The 24296-nt window shown below is 45.1% G+C and overlaps 1 protein-coding gene across 2 annotated transcripts in view; it reads right to left on the reverse strand.

The window, feature by feature from the left end:
• Window positions 1-13473: 13473 nt before the first annotated feature.
• Window positions 13474-24296, reverse strand: part of eftud2 (elongation factor Tu GTP binding domain containing 2) — a 22118-nt gene continuing 11295 nt past the window's right edge. For both annotated transcript variants that reach the window (XM_061223568.1, XM_061223567.1), the window contains exons 16-28: window positions 23554-23747; window positions 22809-22920; window positions 22574-22714; window positions 21941-22042; window positions 21036-21118; window positions 20490-20576; window positions 19666-19792; window positions 18900-18987; window positions 18223-18341; window positions 17828-17922; window positions 16110-16263; window positions 14547-14654; window positions 13474-13956 (exon numbers count right to left, since the gene is read on the reverse strand). In XM_061223568.1, coding sequence (XP_061079552.1) covers window positions 13861-13956; window positions 14547-14654; window positions 16110-16263; window positions 17828-17922; window positions 18223-18341; window positions 18900-18987; window positions 19666-19792; window positions 20490-20576; window positions 21036-21118; window positions 21941-22042; window positions 22574-22714; window positions 22809-22920; window positions 23554-23747 — 1506 coding nt within the window. In that variant the 3' untranslated portion in view covers window positions 13474-13860. The remainder of the gene's footprint in view (window positions 13957-14546; window positions 14655-16109; window positions 16264-17827; window positions 17923-18222; window positions 18342-18899; window positions 18988-19665; window positions 19793-20489; window positions 20577-21035; window positions 21119-21940; window positions 22043-22573; window positions 22715-22808; window positions 22921-23553; window positions 23748-24296) is intronic.

The raw sequence follows: 24296 nt of genomic DNA on the forward strand, positions 1-24296 counted from the left end.
CGCGACGTACAGTTGATTAGACTGAGCAGGAGACAATCCTCCCCTGGAGCAATGCAGGGTTAAGGGGCCTTGCTCAAGGGCCCAATGGCTGTGTGGATGTTATTGTAGCTACACCAGGGAGCAAACCACTGACCTAGCGTGTCCCAGTCTTGTACCTTAACCACAACGCTACAGGCCGCCTAGATTCAGATGAAACAACAGTAACTGGATGTTTCCAGTTTAGTGTCAGCAGGACACGCACAGTACAGTTATTCATGGTCATCCACTCGCATTCCATTCCTCAGATCACACGAGTCACTCTCACACACACAGGCCGTATCCTCGACGGCAGGAACGCGCGCACGTAGCGCATCGCTAGCGCGGCCACACGGGCTCTAACAATGGCCAACGGCGACGACTGGTCCTCCAACCGCCCCGCACACGACCGACAGCAGACCAGCGAGCCGCTCCATCACCGGCCCGTGACACTAAGCACGTCCGGGCGCCGACACGCAAAGTGGACAAGTAGCCAGCAGCATCCTTTCAATTCAGCCACAGCCATTATCCCCCCACCCGCGTTCTCCAGGGAGGAACGCCCTCCAGGCCCCACAGAATCTCTTGTGTTTATGCGCTGAACTCATGGAACATTACATTTCGTGTTGGGTTTTTTTAAAACAGAAAAGTAGAAAACGGTCAGTGCTGCTTTGAAGAATTGTTCTAAACCGTGTACGGTTCTTGAGCAGGACATTTGAAAAGTGTGTACGCGCGTAGCCCGGAGATTCGGCCAGAAATATGCCTGATGGTGTGTGCGAAATGGAGCTGGGCCTGGTGTGTGTTTCAAACCACAGACCCTCCAAACCCTTTTGTAAAGCCAGAGATACTGAGCTAAAGACTTGCAGATGGGCGAAACATCTTTGGATGTTTACACAAGAAGTAACCCAATATCCAATTTGGTAATGTACTACAGTGTCAGGTATGTCAGTCTCAGTCTCAAAAAAGATCTATTAGCCAACAAAAGAAGACAAAATATAAAACATTGATTGTGATTTGGTACAAATAAATAGATTATGTCATTGATCAGTTAATACCAATACAAAACTTTATGAGCTTTTAATGAATTGTGGTTACTCTTAATTGTCAATCCTATTGATAAAGGTGAATTACAGTCAAGCCTTACAGGATTCTATATTTCTTCTATATTTGGAAGCATGTTGTCCATATTACAGCACAAATTCAACAGCATCTACATATCTATTTGTAGATATGAAAATTATTCAAGCTAAAATGAATGAAACACAACTACCTCCTGTTCAGATTTACTTCCTTTTGTACTTGTAGTACAAAAGGAATACATAAAGTACATAAAGTAATATTTCAGGTGTGCCCAACATTGGGATGATGCACATGTAGGCATTTGTTCCAGGCCAGCACTAAACGAAATACCTGTACATTAACGTTGAATTTAACTTAGCATTTAGCGTTGACTAAAAACTACATGAAAATGTATTGTTCGCCTGGAGGGAATTCACAAATCACTGCACAGCTTCAAATATCTCGAAAGGCAAACAAATGGCAGAAAAGGAAATAGGACAACATACTCTGCATGAATAACTGCACCCGTTTTGTCTACACCCTAAAATGTACAGTCCTATCAAGTCAGATATGGCAGACTAAGGTTGGGTTACTGTAAAGCGGGAGCAGCAGAGGCTGAATGTATGCAAGGCAATCATTCAACAACAGCTCGAATAAAGAAAGGATAATAAATCCATGTATATAAAAATATTCCACCCCAGTATTGAATAAGGAAAGGAAGCAATCAGCCTGGCCAGCAGAAATGCACAAGCGTGGATGGGAGTGGCTCGCTGCCACAGGGAATGGACACCTCATCCCTCTCCTGGCAGAGAGGCTGATGGGTAATCTCCTGCCTCCCGGAGCCCAGGTTCCCCGCGCGTTCCCCCGGGGCCGGTAACGAGGACGCAGGGGACAGTGATGTACTGCTGGCTGAACACACCGTCTAATCAATTCCCCCCTCCCAAAAAAAAAATAATCTCAAGGGATAAGAAAAGGAGCTGAGGAAAGCCAAACGGAAGTCTTACTGATCATATCACCGCATGTGACTGGTTTGGGTTTACTGGTGAATATCTGGGTTTAAATGTTCTGAATTTTAATAGAATTTTTTATCTTTTTTTCAAACCAATAGAAGATAATAAACTGTCGACACAATGACAATGCAACATTGCAGACTCTGCCTGGTTTAACCCATTTTTTTCAGAATTCCTGTCCAGAGCGCCATTGCTTTCGATTACCGTTAGTGATTGTTAAATCAGCATGAGAACGGTCATCCATCCATCCATCCATTATCTGTACCCGCTTATCCTGAACAGGGTCGCAGGGGGGCTGGAGCCTATCCCAGCATACATTGGGCGAAAGGCAGGAATACACCCTGGACATCTCAGGGCACACACACCATTCACTCACACACTCATACCTACGGGCAATTTAGACTCTCCAATCAGCCTAACCTGCATGTCTTTGGACTGTGGGAGGAAACCGGAGTTCCCGGAGGAAACCCACACAGACACGGGGAGAACATGCAAACTCCGCACAGAGAGGCCCCGGCCGACGGGGATTCGAAACCAGGACCTCCTTGCTGTGAGGCGAGAACGGTCAGTTAAAATAATTGTAATCACATATTTCTGGTCTCTTGAGAGGCCCTGCACCAGTCTGAAATCCACACACCCAGAACCCCAAAGGGTGGTAATCACTGTTCTACTGCAACTGATCTAGTCAAGTCCAATTACTAAAAAATGACAGTAAACGTATGCTTAGCTGCCTCCTGAATAACTGAGCCATTATCCAAAGTTGATGTCAATTTCTAATCAAGCTTGACAGCCTGGAAAAGTGCCAACATTTACGTGAGCGCAGTACAGACCGCTAGGTCCATACTTTCGATCTTGCGAGCTACGACTACTGGACCACCCCCGCCGTATGCAATTGATTATCCATATTCAACATGCTGGGACATAAAAGAAAATTCTGGAAGGGGTATATTGAAATCATTTATTTCTGTGCATTTCACATTTTTGAAAGTACATTAGTTGCCATGCTTATTTTCAATTACGATGGCTTATCCTTAACCTTTCAGGTATCCCTACCCCCTCTTGTCCCACTGGGATCAGTTATGTGGGAATGTACTGCTTTGCAATGCTTTTAGATACTTGCTTATACTGGCCACTTGCTGGCAGTGAGCAGGTTCAGTAAGCTCAATTGGACGAATGGAGTGATTTGAATAAAATTATAACAAATGACGGGACTTCTTCAAAACCAGTCAGCCTTGGAGTTGTTTCCTTCACTGGCCACAGCTATGGAAAAAAACCAAGTTGTACGATAAAAAACGGCACAACGAATTCGATATATAAAAACCGAGTAGAATGGGCGGGGTTGAGGAAGGAATAGGAGACGTTTTTGATTGTAAACGCACGACCATAGCAAGGCTAAATCCTGCATATTATGCCTTTAAAGACCGCCCACAAAGCAGGAAGAGGAAATAATTAATTAGGGTCTTTAAGATCATCAGTCATAATCCTTTAACAGTTATATCATCCTGCAGGATACCTTGTATGTATGACTAAATAACCCTACAATCAAGCTGTTGCTCCTTTCATTGATTAAATCCTGTTCCGCTTCTGTATTAATACGCTTCCCAACAGGCTCGTGCTAAGCGTGTCCTCTAGACATCAGAAAATGAATTGATTTATGCAGCTGAATTAATGTTCAGTGCAAGACAGCTTTATTGGCATTTTGCGATTTTAAACAATTTTGGTAGAAAAACCACATCAGACCGTGAAATTTTGAGTAAGAAAATGAAATAATAATTGTAATAATATTATTATTACTATTATTATTATTATTATTATTATTATTATTATTATTATTATTATTATTAGCAGTAGTAGTAGTAGTAGTAGTGAATTGTGCTAGTTAAACGATTATGGGCCAGTTTCACAGACACAGATTAAGCCTAGTCCTAGACTAAAATAAGTTTTGAATGGAAAAGCGTATTTTAGTCCAGGACTAAACTTGATCTGTGTCTGTGAAACCGGTCCTAGATGTATTACTGTTACTGTTGAATCATATTTAAAATATTTATTTTATTATAAGGCTGAGTATAATGCTCTTAACTCGCTGACAGTTTGTCATGCAACGATTTTGCATCCAAAAAACAGTAGGTTACATGACATTACAGTTACAACGTAATCCTGTCAATCCAATATCCGAACCTGCGCGCAGATGTTTAGCCGAGAGCAGCGGCGCGCACAGTCATACCGTACCACACAGCTGAAACCTCCTGTTGAGGGTCATTTTTGATAAAACAAACATGACTCACAATCAAGCGCTTACCGTAAAGCTATAGAACAGGCTCAAGAACAGTGCTTAAGACACACCCGGTGACCTGTAGCGTGGTTCGCTTCAGGGAAAACCTCTAAGAACAAAAACTTTTTCCACGTGAGCAAGGAATCTTCTCCATTTATAGAAGCACGATTACAGATTTGCCAAGGTAAATATATGTAACCCACAAAAAATGAAAGACAATACCCGCTTGACAACGGTTTCCTTGATTTTCAAAATTTCGAATACATCAATGTAACACGCCCATTTAGCCATCGACCTCGACTTCGATTCCTGATAGCTCCCTGCCGAGTTCGTTACAGTTACATTGTTCCCTATCAGTATTAAGTGCAATCATATTACTGGCAATGGCTAGCTCTGCTGTAAACAAGCGACGCGATACCTAACGCTATGTTAACGTTACGTTCGAAAAATTACATGTAGCAAAAGAGGCTATCCATACAAAAGGCAAGAAATGCATTATTTGCCAACGCTCTTACCGCAACGCGAGTCTGTGAAGCTGCAAGTGTAGTAAATCAACGGGAGGTTTCAGTTCAATTATTTCTCCAAGGCTTTGGCCGTCCAAGTCCGAAGTTGTCCACTTCGGGTATATTTTTAAATCGACAGATTAAAATTGTTTTCGCGAAATGGGCGATCTCTTCATTCATTCCACCACGAAACACATCACTTTAATCCTCATCGCTGACTCGAAATATATTCTCAAAATAATACACAATAAACAGCCATAAGGCTGTGATTATACTTTATTTGTCGCTAATCTCGGCTAGCTATCAATCAACGCATTCCGTGCTCTTTATTCCAAGAATGTTTGCTAGTTTGTGGCTCCTTGAGTTAAACAGGATTTTGTCGCCGCGTGTTAAAAACTCCAACGCGTTCGTCCTTTGTTCACATTTCACCATTAACATAAACCAAAATTTCCATTATAGACCGTATTTTCTTCATTTCGCTTCTTCGGCGATATGCCTTCCACTGTGCATCTTTCGAAACTCTCCATCTTTAAAAATCTGCTAAAATGTTCTGTTCTTCGACCCTGTCCACTTCGACACTCACTACTCAAATAATGAAGAATTTCTGCTGTACGCTTGCCCATGTCAGAGGATGCTCAGTGTCAGTGGACGGTCACAGCGGACTGACATTACGCTACTTGGTTACGGAAATATGTCTTTTCCAGTGGAGGTGAAGGAAGGGATACAGACCATGCGTACTCTGCGCGTAGGGTCACATTTGTAATCATTGTATTTTGGCAACACATAATTTAATATCACATCACCACGGGCAGGCTGCGTAATCAACATACTGTATGTCATATTGCTGTGCGCACCAGAATGTTTCTATACATTTGGCAACTAATACATTTTCATTTTGCGCAATATACGTCTGCCAATTCCTTTACACATGCTATTGTGATACACGGTACAATAGTGAAGGACAATACTCTGTAACAGTTAATAATTGCATCCTGAAATTTTACAGAAAACTGTCATTACAAAGCATTGTATTTTGCTCAGGACACTGAATACATTCGAATACATTTAGAGGTTTGCAGTTAAGTCGAAATTATAAGCAAAAAAGAGCATCATTAACATTTTCTAAGGGGAAAATGTAGAAAACTGTCCTTGGTGTAACAGATGCGAAGAGTCAGCGTGCGCGTGGTTTTACGCTTAATGAAAAGACCTACCCTGAAACCGTATGATGTAAGCTTGTATGGGGCCCCAGTACAGCCACGAGCAAGGACAAACGCAAAACCAAGGTTTTACACTACGGCCCTGAAATACACTGGTAACTGTACACTCTGTGACTGATCTATCTGCCCTTAAAACATTGCTTAAATGGGAATAATTTATGCTTATAACATGGCCGGAATTAACAAGGGTTAATGGGGAATAATTTCTGTTGATAACATCGCTTAAAGGGGAATCGTTTTTTCCGGGTTTTGTAAGCCTACAACCAATCTCTTGTTCATCAAATGTTGCTGAAAACGTGTTTAAGGCACTCCATATATTTTCCTCCTTTAAATGTCTTCGATTTAAAGATAAACAGCAGCACTGTAACACAAAGCAGGTCTGTCGTGTTAGCATGTACTTTGTTATTGAACTCATTTCATTTTAAATGGTTTCCCTTCAACGACCAGGTATCCATCAGCAATTAGGACCTGACTGATTCTACTTGTCAGTCAATGATTTAATCAATAAAAAATAAATGAAAAACTCCTCTTTCCTTCACGGGCTCAGAAAATGCAGCATAACCTGCAGTTCAGACAGAATTAAAACAAGTGTCCACATCTGCTGTCGTGGATTAAATATTACTATTATAATTGCAGGTAATACAGAACATACCAATTCATGAAATGTAGACATGCAAATGTCTGGGTCTATGCAATTTCTGGGGGTTTTCCATATTACACTCAGGTCTCAATATGTGCAGTAATCAATCTCATAATGATATAGCACCTAGCCTTTTCAATCTTCCATGTTTTCCTCCTTGGGGCTTCCGCCCCAAGTCTGCCCCGAGTTCAGACAGCTGCAGCCCCTTCAATCTCCTGGTGCAAGCCCACACCACAACATCACCTCGGCCCTCTCAACTGCATATTAGCACACTTCACGAGGACTGCCTGTTTTACCTAATGGTTTAATGCATCAGACTGTAACCGGCACAACCCATTTCATCATTTGCTCTGATAGATCCTCGATTTCTATTACCAGTCATTCTGCCTTATCTATTGACTGGCTCCCCCTCTATAGTCGGGTTCCACTTGACATTTCCACAAACTGGAGAGTATTTTTTTTAACCACCATTGAGTTTTTTAACCACCAGGGATTCATTTTTTTATCTCACTTTTTTTTATCTCACTTTTTGTTGTTTGGGGGTTCAGGCCTGGGTTTTGTCTTCTTCTGGTTTTATTTTCTGTGTATCTGCATATGTTAACCCGACCTCATACAACACCTCCAACGCCTATCCTCTCTTCAACCAAACACCTGAGATAAAGAACGTTTGTGCTCCAAAATCTGCCGGCTGTTCACCCTCAAAGACCAAAAAGATGACCCACTCTCACAATATGCCGATGTCTTCTCAACCCAGAACAGAGCACCAGCAGAGAACTTCCATCTTTACGACCGTACAACTCTGCTAAATGTATGAGGTGTGTGTGTGTGTGTGTGTGTCATGCACCTTTCTTTGTTATTGAACCAGCAAAACAAAATGGAGCCCCCAAAACACTTGGATCATATGAAGCCAACAGAAAATGAATGAAGTATGTCATGGACAGGGAGGGAGAAGACCAGTTTAAACAAGCGTAATCTTGAGTCGAGGTCAACCGACTGCAATTTGGCCATTCGTCTTCCCCTTGTCAGAACATGAGCGATATGGGCCTAAAGTGTTAAGACGGGGAGGGGGGGTAGACACAGGCAGACAGAGCAGACGAGCGAGAAGGAAGAACAGAGAGGGAAAAGAGAAAAAGAGTGAACAGTGATGCAAGAGGAAGGGATGAGAGGAATGGATTAACAGAGAGAAAGAGCGAGATGCTGTAGAGGACGGTGTCTGGGGCTGGGGAAGTGGCTGTCCCTGGCTATATTTAGCGTTAGCCCACAGATTGTGGGGATCGCTTCAGGGCTCGGTTCAGATCGGCTCCTCCTGCTACCTCCTCCGTCACCATCAGTGTGGCTATATGTGGGCCATAAGCAGGCTATATGTGGGCCATAAGCAGGCTATATGTGGGCCATAAGCAGGCTATATGTGGGCCATAAGCAGGCTATATGTGGGCCATAAGCAGGCTATATGTGGGCCATAAGCAGGCTATATGTGGACCATAAGCAGGCTATATGTGGGCCATAAGCAGGCTATATGTGGGCCATAAGCAGGCTATATGTGGGCCATAGGCAGGCTATATGTGGACCATAAGCAGGCTATATATGGACCATAAGCAGGCTACACGTGGGCCATAAGTAGGCTTTATGTGGACCATAAGCAGGCTATATGTGGGCCATAAGCAGGCTATATGTGGACCATAAGCACGCTGTATGTGAGCTATAAGCAGGCTATATGTGGACCATAAGCAGGCTGTATGTGGGCCATAAGCAGGCTGTATGTGGGCCATAAGCAGGCTGTATGTGGCCATAAGCAGGCTATATGTGGACCATAAGCAGGCTATATGTGGGCCATAAGCAGGCTATTTGTGGGCCATAAGCAGGCTATATGTGGGCCATAAGCAGGCTATATGTGGGCCATAAGCAGGCTATATGTGGACCATAAGCAGGCTATATGTGGACCATAAGCAGGCTATATGTGGACCATAAGCAGGCTATATGTGGGCCATAAGCAGGCTATATGTGGACCATGAGCAGGCTATATGTGGACCATAAGCAGGCTATATGTGGACCATAAGCAGGCTATATGTGGACCATAAGCAGGCTATACGTGGTCCATAAGCAGGCTATATACGTGAGTCATACACTGGCTGTAAGTAGGCTATATGGAGCCATATATGGGCTGTAAGTAGGCTATATGGAGCCATATATGGGCTACACACTCGCAGGACAGGGACTGAACCACAAAGGCACACCAGCAAAGCTCCGCAGTCACACGCCAAGCTTATGTTCATCATTGTAAGCAGTGCATTTCAGAGACACACACACCCACTTCTCAGAACACAGCTAAGATTTGCCAACCAATCACATCAACTTAATGAAGGTACTTTTCAGACCAGACAAGCACTTTCATTAATGACCTTTTAGTGCTTTTTATTATTTATTTGTAATCGTCATGAATTAATACACTTTTATTTCTATTTCCATCTCTCATTTTTTGTTCCTTTTATATTCTTTTAGAATACATGTATTACACTGTTATTATGCTATATTTGTTATTTGCTATTATATGCTGTTGTTACTTGAAAAACTGTGTGATGGACCCTATGTACAAAATGTGCTGTACAAATAAAATTATTATTATCAGGGGTCTAAACACAAAGTGCTAGAACCCTATTGTTTTTGTACAGTTTTTTAAATAATCTTTCAATATTCTATCTTTGCTAAAAATGAATGGGCAGCCAAAACTGTCGAGCGTAGAGCCAAGTGGGGTCAGTTACTCCACCACTACTCAGGACGATGCCTATTGGCCTCCATTTTGTGTAGAATCAAAATTCTTTGATGGGCAAAAAATATATATATATTCATGATTTTATTTGAGTGTGCCAAAATGTTCACCCATTTTGGTTGGTGGCCCAATTCATAAATTAGCTGCCATTTTGAATGTTTTATTTTTCACTTTTTCTTTTGTTATTGCCATCGGTCCTGTGGTTAGTATGGTTGCCTTCCGACAAGAAGGTCCCGGGTCCAAATCCAGCCAGGGCCCTTTCTGTTTGCATGTTCTCCAGATGCCTCTGTGGGTTCCCTTCATCGCATTAAAAGGTCCAGTCATCTTGAAATTTGGTCCATGCGCACTACTGCTCCATCAAAGTATCTGTGCTTGCCGACTGCTGCCACGTAGCTTGGATCCCGTCAACTGCTGCTTGCAGCTACGTACATTTATTATTAATTATGATTATTATTATTATTATTCATGGCGCACATTACTTTGCATTTTGAGCACAGCCCTGGAATGTATGCAATCGCTCACCACCGCTCAAGCACAGCAAATCCCATCATCCCTTAACACACGGCCGGAGCTCATTTCCCACGGGAGCACTCTTAAAGCAGCACACTCATTCCGTCAATCCATCAGCCTCACCTTGGCCCATGGAAGGGGGAGGCCAGCCCGCCGTTAGCGACGTGGGCAGAGCATCATCCGGATCATCCCCTCTCAAGACCGGGAACACCGTTGATACGTTCGCTGAACTCTGAGGGGGGGGGGGTCCCGTTCGGCGTGAACGATCCGTCACCCACGATTGTCCTTGGCGCACCTTCAGAAAACTCTCCGTCAAGAATGCGCTCCCCTCGAAGCAGACCATCTGCAGCACGTCAATAAGCAATAAGTTATAGATTTTCTCAGACTGCTAAAACTGACACAATAAAACATACATCCTTCACCTCTTTGTTCAGGGACGGGTCATCCTGGGAGGGTCATGGACTGACAGGCTGAAGCCCAGAGATCGACTGCCTGGTGGGGAATTAACTCAAGGCAAGTCCTGCACAATGATGATAATGATGATTGGGAGCTCATAAAACAATGACATCATCGATAGTATCATGAGTTGTGTCTAGAATCAGAACCAACGTTTTACTCCCACACAATGGTAAATGGTTGGCATGCATATAGGTACTTTATCCAAAGCGCTGTACAATTGATGCTTCTCATTCACCCATTCATACGCGCACACACACACCAACGGCGATTGGCTGCAATGCAAGGTACCAACCAGCTCGTCAGGAGCATCTGGGGGTTAGGTGTCTTGGCCAGGGACACTTCAACACACCCAGGGTGGGATCAACTAGCAGACTACCGCTCTTACCACCTGAGCCAATGTCCCCCCCTGCACTATCCTGTGTATACTGCTTACTATTATATTCAGTACATACTTTAGCACAGGTGAGTGCAAAAATGTGCCCATATTAGGAAACAGTAGCTAGACAGAAGTCTTGCCTGCACAGCAATAAAAGTACATAAATTTAGCAAACTCTCTTATCCAGAGTGACTGCAGGAGAAGAATAAGTGAATTGACCTGATTTTTATGAGCAATAGAACCGGCTAATTCCCAGGCCAGCCAGTATATAATATGAAACATCATTCTAAAACTACAATTCTAAAACAGAGAATACATCCACAATATGCCCTAAGAAGAAAACAAAACTATAAAATACCATAGCCTAAAATCATGAATATCACAGCCTGAATTATTACAAAGGGTTAGAGTCCTCATTCCTGGTCCTGGAGAGCCACAGGGCGTGCTGGTTTTTGTTTTTGCCTGAAAGCAGGTGAATTAACTGTATAATTAACTGCTTTAAGTCATTAATTTAAATGAAGAGGAACAACAAAAGCCGACACTCTCCAGGACCAGGAGTGAGGACCACTGGGTAAGAACGTTAGGTAGTGGAGATGGTAGGAGAACAAAGACTGAGTCTGGAGAAGTGGGTCTTCAGTCTGCGACTCTGTTGTCTGATCACGGCGGGAGGTTCCTTCCCCCACTCTGGGGCCAATACAGACAGACACCGTGGGCTCATTCCAATCACTTATTTTTCTCTTTGACCTTTTCTTGCCCCTAGCTCCACCCATCGGGAGAGGCCAAGAAAAGACTAAAGAAAAATAAAGACGGGGAAATCAAGAAATCGTGAATTAGGCAAATGGGAGGCCTTGTTCCTTCAAATGTCAGTGACAAACCACGTCAGTTACAGACGTAGCAGACGGGGAGAGGTGGATACACAGGTTGATCGTTTATATGTCAAACCTTTTGCAAAGGATGCGATGCACTGAGGGTTTTAGTGAACTGCAGCGTGTAGGGGACCATTTTAGGGGACCGAAAGTAATCGGACAGTTGGCTTCTCAGCTCTGATTAGTCTGATGTATTCAATCACTTCCTTAGTGCAGGTATAAGAAAGCTTTCAGTATCGAGTCCCGATTCTAGGCTTTACCCTCAAATTAAGAACGAGTCTGCACTTTAACCTCATATTCATTATTGAATTTCATATCTAACATGCTGGAGTATAGAGCCAATAGAACAGAAATTGTGCCACTGTCCAAATACTTACGGACTGTACTGTTTACTGTAGCTTGAGTCAACCCCCCTATGGACTGCACCACACATTTCACTGGTCTGGGTGTTTTTAAGTACACCCAATTTCATTTTTTATACTGTAAATAAATATACAAATTATTTTACCAAAAAATGTATTACTTAAAAAGCGGCATTTTCTAACTAGAAGAGAAATTGCAACAGTTATCACATCCGTTGAACACTAGCATCACAATATAACCTACTCTTCAACTGCTCCTTTCTAAAACACAACTCTTGGGATGCCCACTTTACTCCATGCATTTACAAAAAAAACTAAACTGCCATCAGCTTGTGTAAAATGCAACTTCAGATCCCAAAATAGCAACTGTTCTCCAAATAAAAATCAAGAGCTTCCCCAGGATAAGATAATTTAGCAACCACAGTGACTCAGATTATAAGAGTCATCGCTGCAGCTTGGTGGAACAGGGTTTTATTCAGCTCACACATTCTTTGATTTCAAAACGATTTTAAAATTGCTTTGAACACCATTTGCATTACATCTCCATAATTCAGCCAATTTATTAACTAGCCAAAAATGTCACAGGAAGTAGTCAGTGATCAGAAGGAATGAGTTTCAAATTAAGAATTCAACCGATTACTCATAACCAGTAATCAGTACATTTGAAAGAATTTAATACCGTGCTGAGCACTGTATTGAACAAAAACACTTCATATCACTTCATATAGCAGTGTGGACTCCATTAGTGCACTAGAGCCGTGTGGACTCCATTAATGCACTAGGGCAGTGTGAACTCCATTAATGCACTATAGTAGTGTGAACTCCATGAATCCACTAGAACAGTATGGACTCCATTGGTGCACTTAGAGCAGTGTGAACTCCATTAGTGCACAAGAGCAGTCATGTCTCACAACCTTATATACAACCTCTGGAACCACACAAGACCACATCAAATTTTCATTTCCAGTTTACGTATATACGTCTGTCTGTAAAATCTAACTTCTGATATTCTTTCACAAACTAGAGACTACATTTAATTGATGAAATGTTGTCAAATTCAAAACAAAACAAATAACATTTGCAGAAAATGGTCAAAATATTAAAACTAGCCTTGTTGTGCATTGAACAAAGGTATACCTATACATAAGGAATAAAAATAACAATGTCTTTGTTTAGAAAGGGTCTAAAGACCAATATTTGCTAGAGCAACCCCAATTTCTCTACAAAATATGGGGTGGTCTCAATTTTTCCCAAAGCTGTATATAAACATTGTGTAACTGGGGCCAGGGAATGTTCTAGTGCACCGTGAGTGTAATTTCAGCAACAACTATTCAAACATGAAAGGACAGTATGCTATAATGTTTTTACAGCAGAAATGTCACTCTGGCTTAAATTTATCTCACTTACTGAAGACCACATGTAGAGAGAGAACAGGTCTGTTTTTATTAACATGTTACATGTTCAGCTTCAAGTTAATGATGACAAATATATATAAAAAAACAGACATCTTACCAAAGCATTTCACTATTTATACACGTAAAAAACTGAGCTAGACTTCCATTTGTCCTGCAGTATTGAATTCACGATCCATTAGAAGAAGGGTTATCCATCTTGCGTGAGGGAGGTTGTCCATATCAAACATGGCTCTAGAAACATCTTCTACCTCCACGGACTTTGGGTTTTCCCAAATAGGTTTTCAATAACCCCATTTGACCACCAGACCTACAGAAACAGAAATTCCGGAGTAAAGGGCTGGGGGGTTGGAAGAAGTGGGTGGGGAACGAGGCTGGGGGTGTGGTCTCCGTGATCACATGGGGTAATTGAGCACCACGTCCTGTTTGGCCAGCTCCAGCAACATAGGGTCGTCGAAGAACTTGCTGATGCTGACGTCCTCACTCAGACCCTGGAGGGAGGAGGACGGAGGGAGAGAGAGAGGCGGTTAAAGGACGGATAGAGCCAGGGAAGAGAGAGAAGTGTACCACTGAAGTACATGTATAAGAGCTGTACGTGCGTAGGTAAGAAAGGTCAAATTGGGTGTGGCAGTCAGAGAGGTACGCATATGGGAGTGAGGCGTTTGTGGCACTTGGTGAAAGGGGTACATGTCAGTAGGTGAGGGATGGGTGTACAGGTGAAGGGTGAGTGTGGCGCTGGGTAGGACGTGTGTGAGAGAGGAGTGTTATGGAGCAGACAGGAGTGTGAGAGGTGTGTGTTATGGAGCAGACGGGAGTGTGAGAGAGGTGTGTTATGGAGCAGACGGGGTACGGGAGTGTGAGAGAGGTGTGTTATGGAGCAGACGGGGTACAGGATTGTGTGAGAGGTGTGTTATGGAGCAGACAGGAGTGTGAGAGGTGTGTTATGGAGCAGACGGGGTACAGGAGTGTGAGAGGTGTGTGTTATGGAGCAGACAGGGTACAGGAGTGTGAGAGGTGTGTGTTATGGAGCAGACGGGGTACAGGAGTGTGAGAGGGGTGTCTTATGGAGCCTCTGGCTCACCTTGCGCCGTCTGGTCTTGATCATAAACTCTCGGGCCAGGTGAGGGGCGGGCTGTGGCTCCAGGGGCCGGATCACGATGCTCTTATCCAGGGGGTCACCAGGTACGATCTACCGGGGGAGAGATAGGGAGGAAGATGGAGAGATGGGGAGAGAGATAGAGATGGAGAGAACATGAGAAAGACAGAGGAGGAAGGGAGAGAACGAGAGAGCATGAGAGAAAGAGAGAGACCGAGAGAGAGAGGGAGTAAGACACACAGAATGAGAGAGGGAGAGAGAGAGGGGGAGAGAGAGAGAGAGAGAAAGAGAGAGACACACACAGAGACAGAGAGAGAGAGAGAGACAGAGACAGAGAGAGACAGAGTGTGAGAGAGAGAGAGAGAGAGACACAGAGAGAGAGAGAGACACAGAGAGAGAGAGAGAGAGAGAGAGAGAGAGAGACCAAAAGGGAAATGAGACGCTGGATCAGATAAAACACCCTGTCAGGATGAAACACGCAGAGCCGCACAGTCACCCACACCAAGCTGACAGGCGGGAGAGCCGTGGGCTGAGCTCTGCGGTCTGGGTGAACACAGCTGCTGATGTCAGAGCACCGCACACAGCCAGACCGGCCAGCCTCCCTCTCCAGCCCTGCGGTCTGGGGGAGCTGCAGCAGCCCAGCCCTGCACAGCGCCTTTAAGAGGAACCGCTCCTGATTTGGATACGGACGCCCACCCCAAACTACACTTCCCAGCTTGCTTTGCGGTACCTACACCGATTGGTGCCGAAACTCCCGTCCAATGAAAACTCATTTCAGTAATGCAGTTTGGTCCTGTAGCATTATTCTGTTCATTTAGAAGGGATTGGGGAAGGTCCCAACACAAAACAAATTGACCAATGATATATTACATGTCATTTGGCTGACACTTTTATCCAAAGCGACTTACAGTTGATTTAGAATAAGCAGGAGGCAATCCTCCCCTGGAGCAATGCAGGGTTAAGGGCCTTGCTCAAGGGCCCAACGGCTGTGCGGATCTTATTGTGGCTACACCAGGGATCGAACCTCCGACCTTGTGGGTCCCAGTCCTTAAACACTACACTACAGGCCACCATATTAGTAAGAGTTTCTCTTTTAGAAATTCATGGCTATACCCTGTTACTAGAGAAGAGAAAATTTAATACATAAAATTAAATGTGAATTCAATTTCATTTTTGTGCATTTACTGGCTCAATTTCCATGTTAGCATAACGTGTTAGCTTAGCGTAACGACTTGAAGCCTGTAAGAGTCAGAAGCCTACCTTCAAAGTGAAGAAATACAGAATTTTCACAAATGAATGTTAAAAATCAACTGCTGCTCCTATCAGTGTGTATGAAGCAGCAGCATAATCAGCAGTATTCATATAACTGGGCCTGCGTAGAACTAGTTGCATTAGAAAGGTATTCACAGTTGAGCCAAGGTAAAAAGGTGGGCCAGGATACTATTTAGGTGGCGTACGTTTGACACTGACTCCACGCCCGCTGGCAGAGATATGTGCCCAAACATGCAGACTGAAATGACCATAGGGGAGCGCGGGACGGACTCGTACCTGCCAGTGGTGGAAGACGGACAGGGAGAAGGCCTGCCCCTGGGTGTGGGTGCGCAGGTCCGTCTCGAACCCGAACGAGTCGATGGCCGGGATGAAGGCCTTGATGGTGTAGAGCGGGGAGCCTGGGATCGGAGCGTCCTGGGTCACGTGACCTCTGCACAGAGGAAGAGAGGCGGCGTGAGTCTCATTTTTGCCTGGAAGGCTTGTTTTAGTCTGGAAGGCTTGTTTTTGTCTGGAAGGCTTGTTTTTGTCTGGAAGGCTTGTTTTAGTCTGGAAGGCTTGTTTTAGTCTGGAAGGCTTGTTTTAGTCTGGAAGGCTTGTTTTTGTCTGGAAGGCTTGTTTTTGTCTGGAAGGCTTGTTTTAGTCTGGAAGGCTTGTTTTAGTCTGGAAGGCTTGTTTTTGTCTGGAAGGCTTGTTTTTGTCTGGAAGGCTTGTTTTTGCCTGGAAGGCTTGTTTTAGTCTGGAAGGCTTGTTTTTGTCTGGAAGGCTTGTTTTTGTCTGGAAGGCTTGTTTTTGCCTGGAAGGCTTGTTTTTGGCTTGCTAGACATGCTGACTGGCAGACCTGGGCTCCTCGAGCCCGCCATCTACAGACAAGCACCATTTTTAAAATCCCTTGAAAAACTCCTCTCCCCCTTCCTCTGCATTCTTCCCCCCCATTTCAAGGGCTCAAATTCTGCAGTGCCCATACATCAAGTAGCCCACTACTACTCACTCAAATGGCGGTGAGAAAAAAAAACTCCTTAATGGGAAGAAATCTTGCAAAGATTTGTGAACCCGACTACAGAAAGGGAAAGGTATCCTCCTCGGGGGGGAACACAGCTATAGAGAGGGAGGCCCTCCACCGCTGGCCAAGTGTAGTTCATGAACACAGTCCCCCACAAACAACGCTGTGCTAAAGACAAGACTACACCCTGAAGTGCAACGGTTCCTTACAATCAACTACTTCCTATGAATCAATTACTTTTGAACACGGTTCAAATGGGACAAATCCTGTCCACGTATTGCCCACACAGCAAAATGGAAATAATATTATATACGCATGTGTAAATACAGTAGATGCCTTCTTAAAATATGAATGGCCATTACTTAATATTCCAATGCGCGTGGCAAGTATATGGATACTGTGCAGATCTGGACACCATAGGTTTTCAATACATCCGAATAATACACATTTTTCCATAAGTGATCCAATAGCTTGTTCAGGAAGGCCTGCCAGTTGGAATAGCCCCAACAATACAAGAGCTGTAGGAACATTTCATTAAGGGCATACAAAATCTAATAAACAGAGTTGGATTCGGGTATTTTTTTAGTATCTTATATTTGTTTATTGTTCGCGTTGCAATCTGTGTCTAAGAGCCTTTCGAATGTAAATCTCAGCCAACAGATGACCCGAGACCTAGGTGTCTAGACTCATCGGAAGGAAAGCTTGGTTGAGTAGAAATTATAATATGTGAAAGGTCATTGATCTAGCGAAGACGGAACTGCGTAAAGTATGAACGTAAATCCATATTTTCTAGCCAATCACCGCACCTCAGTGAAGGCGGGTCAAAAGCGAGGGCAGACTGAAACGCGGATTAACAGATACGCTACACTTCTGTAAGCCGCACTGAGAACCTGACCGTAGTGTAATACTATCTGCTGTAATCTGCAGCATCCCTCTATGCAGTGATTTTGGGTGGCAATGGTAAGGGGTGAGGTAGGCCAGATCGGGGGCTCACCTCCGACGCGCCAGCACAGTGTAGACCGCGGACACGCAGTCGGCCGGGGCCTGCACCTCTACGAAGTAATAGGGCTCCATCAAGCGGGGTGTGGCCTGGGAGACAGACGTCCAATCAGAGCAGAGCAGGGGAGGAGAGAACGTTAGCCACCAAGTTAAACATTCATTTATGAAGATTTCTTTTCACCCCAGGGCTCTCAAATAGACCGAAAAAAACATCTATTTGAATATTGTACTCTAAAAAAAGAACTGCTTTGATTATATTCGAACGCTTTGTATAATTATTGCATAATTAAAATGTGGGGCGGTGCTGCTGAACTCCAGGTCGTGCGGGTCACACGGGGGGGGGGGGTGCGCGGCGGATATAATTTGAGGAGGGAGAAAGAGGAGGCTCACCATGAGGAAGGCGGAGTAGACCACCCTGCGGGCCGTGGGGATGACCTGGCCCCCCCCGCGGTGGAGGGGCTCCTGGGCAATCACCGCGTCCAGGATTTTAAACTTGACGTTGCGGATGGCTGGGGTACAGAAAGAGGCAGGGTTTTAAACTTGACGTTGCGGATGGCTGGGGTACAGAAAGAGGCAGGGTTTTAAACTTGACGTTGCGGATGGCTGGGGTACAGAAAGAGGCAGGGTTTTAAACTTGACGTTGCGGATGGCTGGGGTACAGAAAGAGGCAGGATTTTAAACTTGACGTTGCGGATGGCTGGGGTACAGAAAGAGGCAGGGTTTTAAACTTGACGTTGCGGATGGCTGGGGTACAGAAAGAGGCAGGGTTTTAAACTTGACGTTGCGGATGGCTGGGGTACAGAAAGAGGCAGGGTTTTAAACTTGACGTTGCGGATGGCTGGGGTACAGAAAGAGGGCCATTACAGAGGAAGAAGCGCACTGTTTTACAGTGGGTTTTCAGGAGAGGGGAGTGGGGAGGGATTGTGTGTTGGGAGGAGGGGGAAGGGGTGTTTGGAAAGGTTTTGGGGTGGCGTTGGAGGGGACTGCAGGGAGAAGGGTGGTTGGTGATGGTGTGGCAGGGGTGTTGGGGGTTATTTGGGAAGGGAGGGGGGTCACGGGCTCCTTACGTTCATCGCACAGAGGCCCCTCCCTGGTCCCCCACTGGAAGCCCTGCACAATACTGTCCTTCACTGAGCCCAACAGGGCTTTATCCACCTACAAACACAAAAACAGAGAGTTTATAACACTAACACACACGCACACAGTTTATAATACTAACAGACCTACAAACACAGAGTTTATAACACAAACACACACACACAGTTTATAATACTAACAGACCTACAAACAGCATTTATAAAACAAACACACATTACACAGTTTACAATACTAATACACACACACAAAGCGTTTAAAACACAAACACAGAGTTTAAAATACACATGCACATACAGTTTATAACACACATTCAGTGTTTATACCAATAACACACATACACACAGTATTTATAACACTAATGCACATGGTGTTTTTCACAGAAACAAACAGGGTTCACACACACACACACACACACACACACACACACACACACACACACACAGTCTGGTGCATCACACCCCCATCTCCTGCACAAGGGAAGGATCAGGCTCTAGAGAACTCAGATTTCAGCCAATCAATCAAAGTTTCTGATAACCCGGGGTCAGAAGGGGACAGTCCTAGGTCCGTAACCAGGAGGAATTCAACACAACCCAGTGCATACCTACAGCCCTGTGCTTATGTGGGCATCTCCATTAAGCCAACTCCGAAGGGAACAGACTGGGCAGAACCGCTTACATGTAAACAGAGATAACTACGAGTGTAAACCACTCAGCGGACTGCGGCACTGAACCTGACCTCAGAGGGCAGCGTGTCGTCCACCAGGATGTTGGGCCCCGTGGTGTCAGGTCCGAAGGCCCAGATGGAGCGAGCAGCCAGCAGATCCCAGTCATACTTGGTCTGGAAGAACTCTCCCAGCTTCTTCCTGCAGACGGAGGGCGAATGAGAGGTGGAAGAGGGGATACATGCGAGAGGGGAGAAAAGAAGAATTAGGAGAAGAGCGAGGGAGGACAGTTAAATTTGGTACAAAGGGAACTCCTTCAACATGACGGACCTGACGCCGGGCTCATTTTATATAGACAAATACATCTACATTTTGAATGCACTCCGAAGAACTATCAATCGTTCCGAACAATACATGTTACTATATTTAATATCGTAAACTATATGTACTATATGTATGGTAACTATGCTACCATAATGCATACATCATGTGGAAAAGGAAGACTGGTGTGAATATTGGCAAAATGATTTCTTTTAAAATTGTCGGTAACCTGCAAGACTTGTACTGGTGTCTAAAGGGTTCATATTTTCTATGGTTCATATTTCAAATAAAATATGCGACTCAAGTGTAGGCCATGTTAATTACACAATCGTTAGCTAAAAGTTGACGAGATTAACAAATGATCCAAGAGATGCTTGTAAGCAGAGAGCTGCAAGAGCAGTTATGACATCATACATAACGGAGGTGACTTTTCCTGAACAGGAAAAGCGGAGTTCTCCAGGGGCCAGGAATATTTGGCTTTTATGCCGAACATTCCCCCCAGCAATCAGCCGTTAAGAGTGGGAAAGCTCTGGATGGGGTTGGAAGCAGGGCCCACACGGTCTCGTTCGGTCCCTACCTGTTCCAGGTGATCTGCACCACCTCGTTCTCGATGTCCTCTGCCAGCCCCTTCTCCAGCGGCTCAGCGATCATGGTGATCTTGTTCCTGTGTCACACAAAATGGCCGCCCGTCACAAACCTGAGGAGCACAACTCTGCAGAAGGTTCGGCCCTAATGCTCTGGTATGTCTATAGCCTTGAACAGAGTTGAGGTGATTCTGTATAATCCGTCCACCATAACAAAGCTTACTTTACATACAAAAGTAATGCAGTCAAACAAGTTTTTATCACGGTGTAATTAACAGAGTTTCCTCCACGTCAACTGAACAAGCACTACTCTGCAGCACTACAAATCCCAGAGTTCTAAACTTTTAAAATGTAGGGCCTTAAACAGGAAGAGCCACCCAACAGCCACCCCATAGTTTCCTCTAACCATTATTTTTTAAAGTTAGTGAACATCCACTTGACAAACTGACTCCAGTAAAATCACTAATTGTGTGTGTATGACATCATCATGTGATTGGACACATCCACAAATTAGAATGAAGAAAAATCGGCAAACTGACTTTTTATTGGGCGTCTCAGCGAAGCACTTAAGGGAGGAGGTTTCCACCACGGTCTCGCAGAAGGTCACCACGGGGTCAGCCACCTAGGGGCAGGGCCACAGAAACGTCAATCATTCACAGCAAGTGTCCACCATACGCAAGAGCAGAGCAACTACACTGGACAATCTTCCTAGTTGGCTAACACCTAAAAGTGGTTATGAACATTGTAATTACAGAATTAACATCATACACAGAAATATATTTAAAAGCATTTTACCCTGTGCATTTATACTGTGTGTTCACACCCTCAAACAGTTCTTTAAAAACAATTGTATGCATCATCAAATCACACTGCTGCAATCTCTGTTGTCCAATCAGAAGGACCGCTTCATTTCGCAGCCTATGGGCAAGCAGGGTGTGGACAGCCGGCTGTTCAGAGATACCACCACTCCACTGACTGACTGCCTAGCTCCCCAGGGGGCAGTACTGCCAATTACACACTGCCCTGAAGAGCTGCTGGTTGAGCTGGCACTGGAGCAGTCCTGGACCAGTACCAGACTAAGACTGCACCAGTGCCTTAGCCCTTTAAGGTGTAAGGTCAGAAATGTGTGAACATAGCAGTATAAATGCAACAATTATTACTGGTAAGTGAAAGCAATATTGTGGCCTGCCAATCGAATATTTCTGTATCTTTGACAAGCCCAATTCTACTGAAACGGTTAACTGCTGTTCCTATGGCGATAACTCCCGTTCGCCCCTGCGGAATGCGACGGTTTCGCAAATGTTACACAAATTTCCAAAAGTCCGCGAAGCGAATTAGCCAAGCGCGTTTCCATGGACTACAGTGAGTATTCTGAAACAGCATTGCGTGCAGGCTGCTCATAACCTCGCAGTACTACGAGGAGGAGGAGGAAGACGACGCTCACCTTGATGTCGATCTCGGAGTACATCTTGCGCAGGTCGTGCATGACGCAGTCCAGGTAGAGCTCGCCGGTGCCCAGGATGACGTGCTCTCCGGACTCCTCCACCTGAACAGCCAACCGACAGCGCCGAGGTCAGTCACGTGACCACTACCGCCACCGTCACTATGTGGGAAAGCCCTTCATTCCCCTGCTGTACCACCGCACAGATAGCCAGTGCATCTGGAACCCTCATATAAGAGTTCTCCATGTTGATTATGAGAGAGTAGAGTCTACTATAGAGAAAAGGTAACCTGGTTGTGAAGCTGGAGAAAGTACCATCAGAGTAAGAGTGGAGGAGGTAGCCTACCATCATTGAAAAAGTGTGGTAATGCAGCATCGTAGCAAGGCTCTGTACCTTGGTTGTCAGGGTGAGTAGGTCCCGTCATGGTAAGAGCAGATAGTAAGTGATACTATGACAGTAATGGTACCATGTACCTTGGTTATGAGGGTGGAGTAGGTACTGTCATTGTAAGGGTACATTTGGCATTATCAGAGGGGGAGGCACTAGTACAGTAAGGCCGTGTACCTTGGTGGTGAGGGTGAGTTGGTACTATCACAGTAAGAGCAGGTGGGTACTAGTACAGTAAGGCCGTGTACCTTGGTTGTGAGGGAGGGGTAGCTCTTGTTGACTTTCCTGAGGCCGTCCAGCATTTTGGGCAGCTCCGAGGGATTGACCGGCTCCACTGCGATCTTAATGACCGATGCGGTGTTGAACTTCAGAGGCCTGAAGATCTGGGCCTGGGGAGAACACTGACGTTAGCGCCGCCGCCACCGCCGCTACGATGCACACTCCCGCAATGCCGCCGGCCGCCAGCAGAGGGAGCACACCCACCTCCTCGTTGCCCCGAGGCTCCGTGATGGTGGCCGTCTTCACGATGGGCTGGTCGCATCCCTCGATGAGGACCCAGTTTCCGGCCGGGACCCGGTTCACCTCGACCTGGTACCTGCGGACCAGAGCCGGAAAAGAGGAAGTGCGTTCAAACATGCCTTAACGTTACCAAAACCTGCTAAAACCGGCTAGAACCAACAAGGAAGCATGTATAGATGTTCAGCTGGAAGAGTAGATCTTTGGTCCAGACTATGTTAGAGCAACAGAGTGAAGGTAGCTGGTGTGGTGGAAATGGAATCACATCTCTGAGGGCTTCACTACTGACCATCCTCTCCCGTCACCAGCTGCCAAGGAGTGCCAAAGCTCTTCACGTGTGATGCGTGTAGTATTGTGCCGATATCGGTGTTAAAACGACGGTTGTAAAACAGTACTGGTAGCTAAACGGTGCCCTGAACTGACACTAACAATGACATTAACAAATGTTTTAGGAACAGAACAAGCTACAATCGTTTTATTTAATGGTTAAAATAATACTTAGAATGGATGCTTTGTAATTTTGACCGAGTATAACATTACCTAACTTTGGTCCGGTAGGTACCAAAACCCTAGCAATAACATACCAAGTTCCGCTACCTCTTGGTTTACACATTAAGGATTTTTCTACATTTTTCAAATCTTTGTTGAGGGGGGTAGATCGGGATGATTCGCAGGGAGTGCGGTTGCCAGGGAAACGGCCGTGGGCGGTTACCTAGCGACAGAGATCCAGAGCCGCCCCACGGTGCAGACCTGGGAGTCCTCCTCGTCCTCCAGGGTGTAGTTCTCGCCCAGGACCTTGACGGGCTGCCCCGCCTGGATGGTGCCGCTGAGGACCCGCCCGAACGCGTGGAACTGCACCCCGTCCTCCGTGCTGTACATCTTTGTGGTGTGACACATCAGAGGGCCCTGCAGGGACACGGCCCGGGGTTTAGAGAGGAGCCACTCCAACCAGGAACAATCAGCCAGTCACAAGTTAACACGACACCACAGGATAGGGCACGGCAGGACAGGACACCATGGCAAGAACAGGCCATTCAGCCCAGCAATGCTCGCCTTTTGCTACCATTAAAGTGTATCTGCTAGTACACTTGTGTCGCCTAAAAGCTAAATAGTAAAGCTAAACCGTATAAAGCCTAGTCTTGAAAACCCCCAGTGTTTCTGCCTCCACTACATTACATTACATTACATTACATTAATGGCATTTGGCAGACGCTCTTATCCAGAGCAACTACCCATCCTCAAGTAGTTTCCACCCAAATGTTTTGCAAACCTTAAGCAAATTTTCAAAGTTGGCAACAGAAAATACGAATCGTAGTGCGTTTCCAACAACTACTGTTATACCGTTATTCTGAAGAGGACCCGACACGATTACGTAATCAACAGAGTGCCAGCTGGGGCCTTTTCTGAGCAGCTGGCATAAAAGCAAAGGCATAAAACAGTTCCGCAAATTTTTGA

The sequence above is a fragment of the Conger conger genome, chromosome 16, assembly GCF_963514075.1.
Source record: "Conger conger chromosome 16, fConCon1.1, whole genome shotgun sequence".
Taxonomy (NCBI): domain Eukaryota; kingdom Metazoa; phylum Chordata; class Actinopteri; order Anguilliformes; family Congridae; genus Conger; species Conger conger.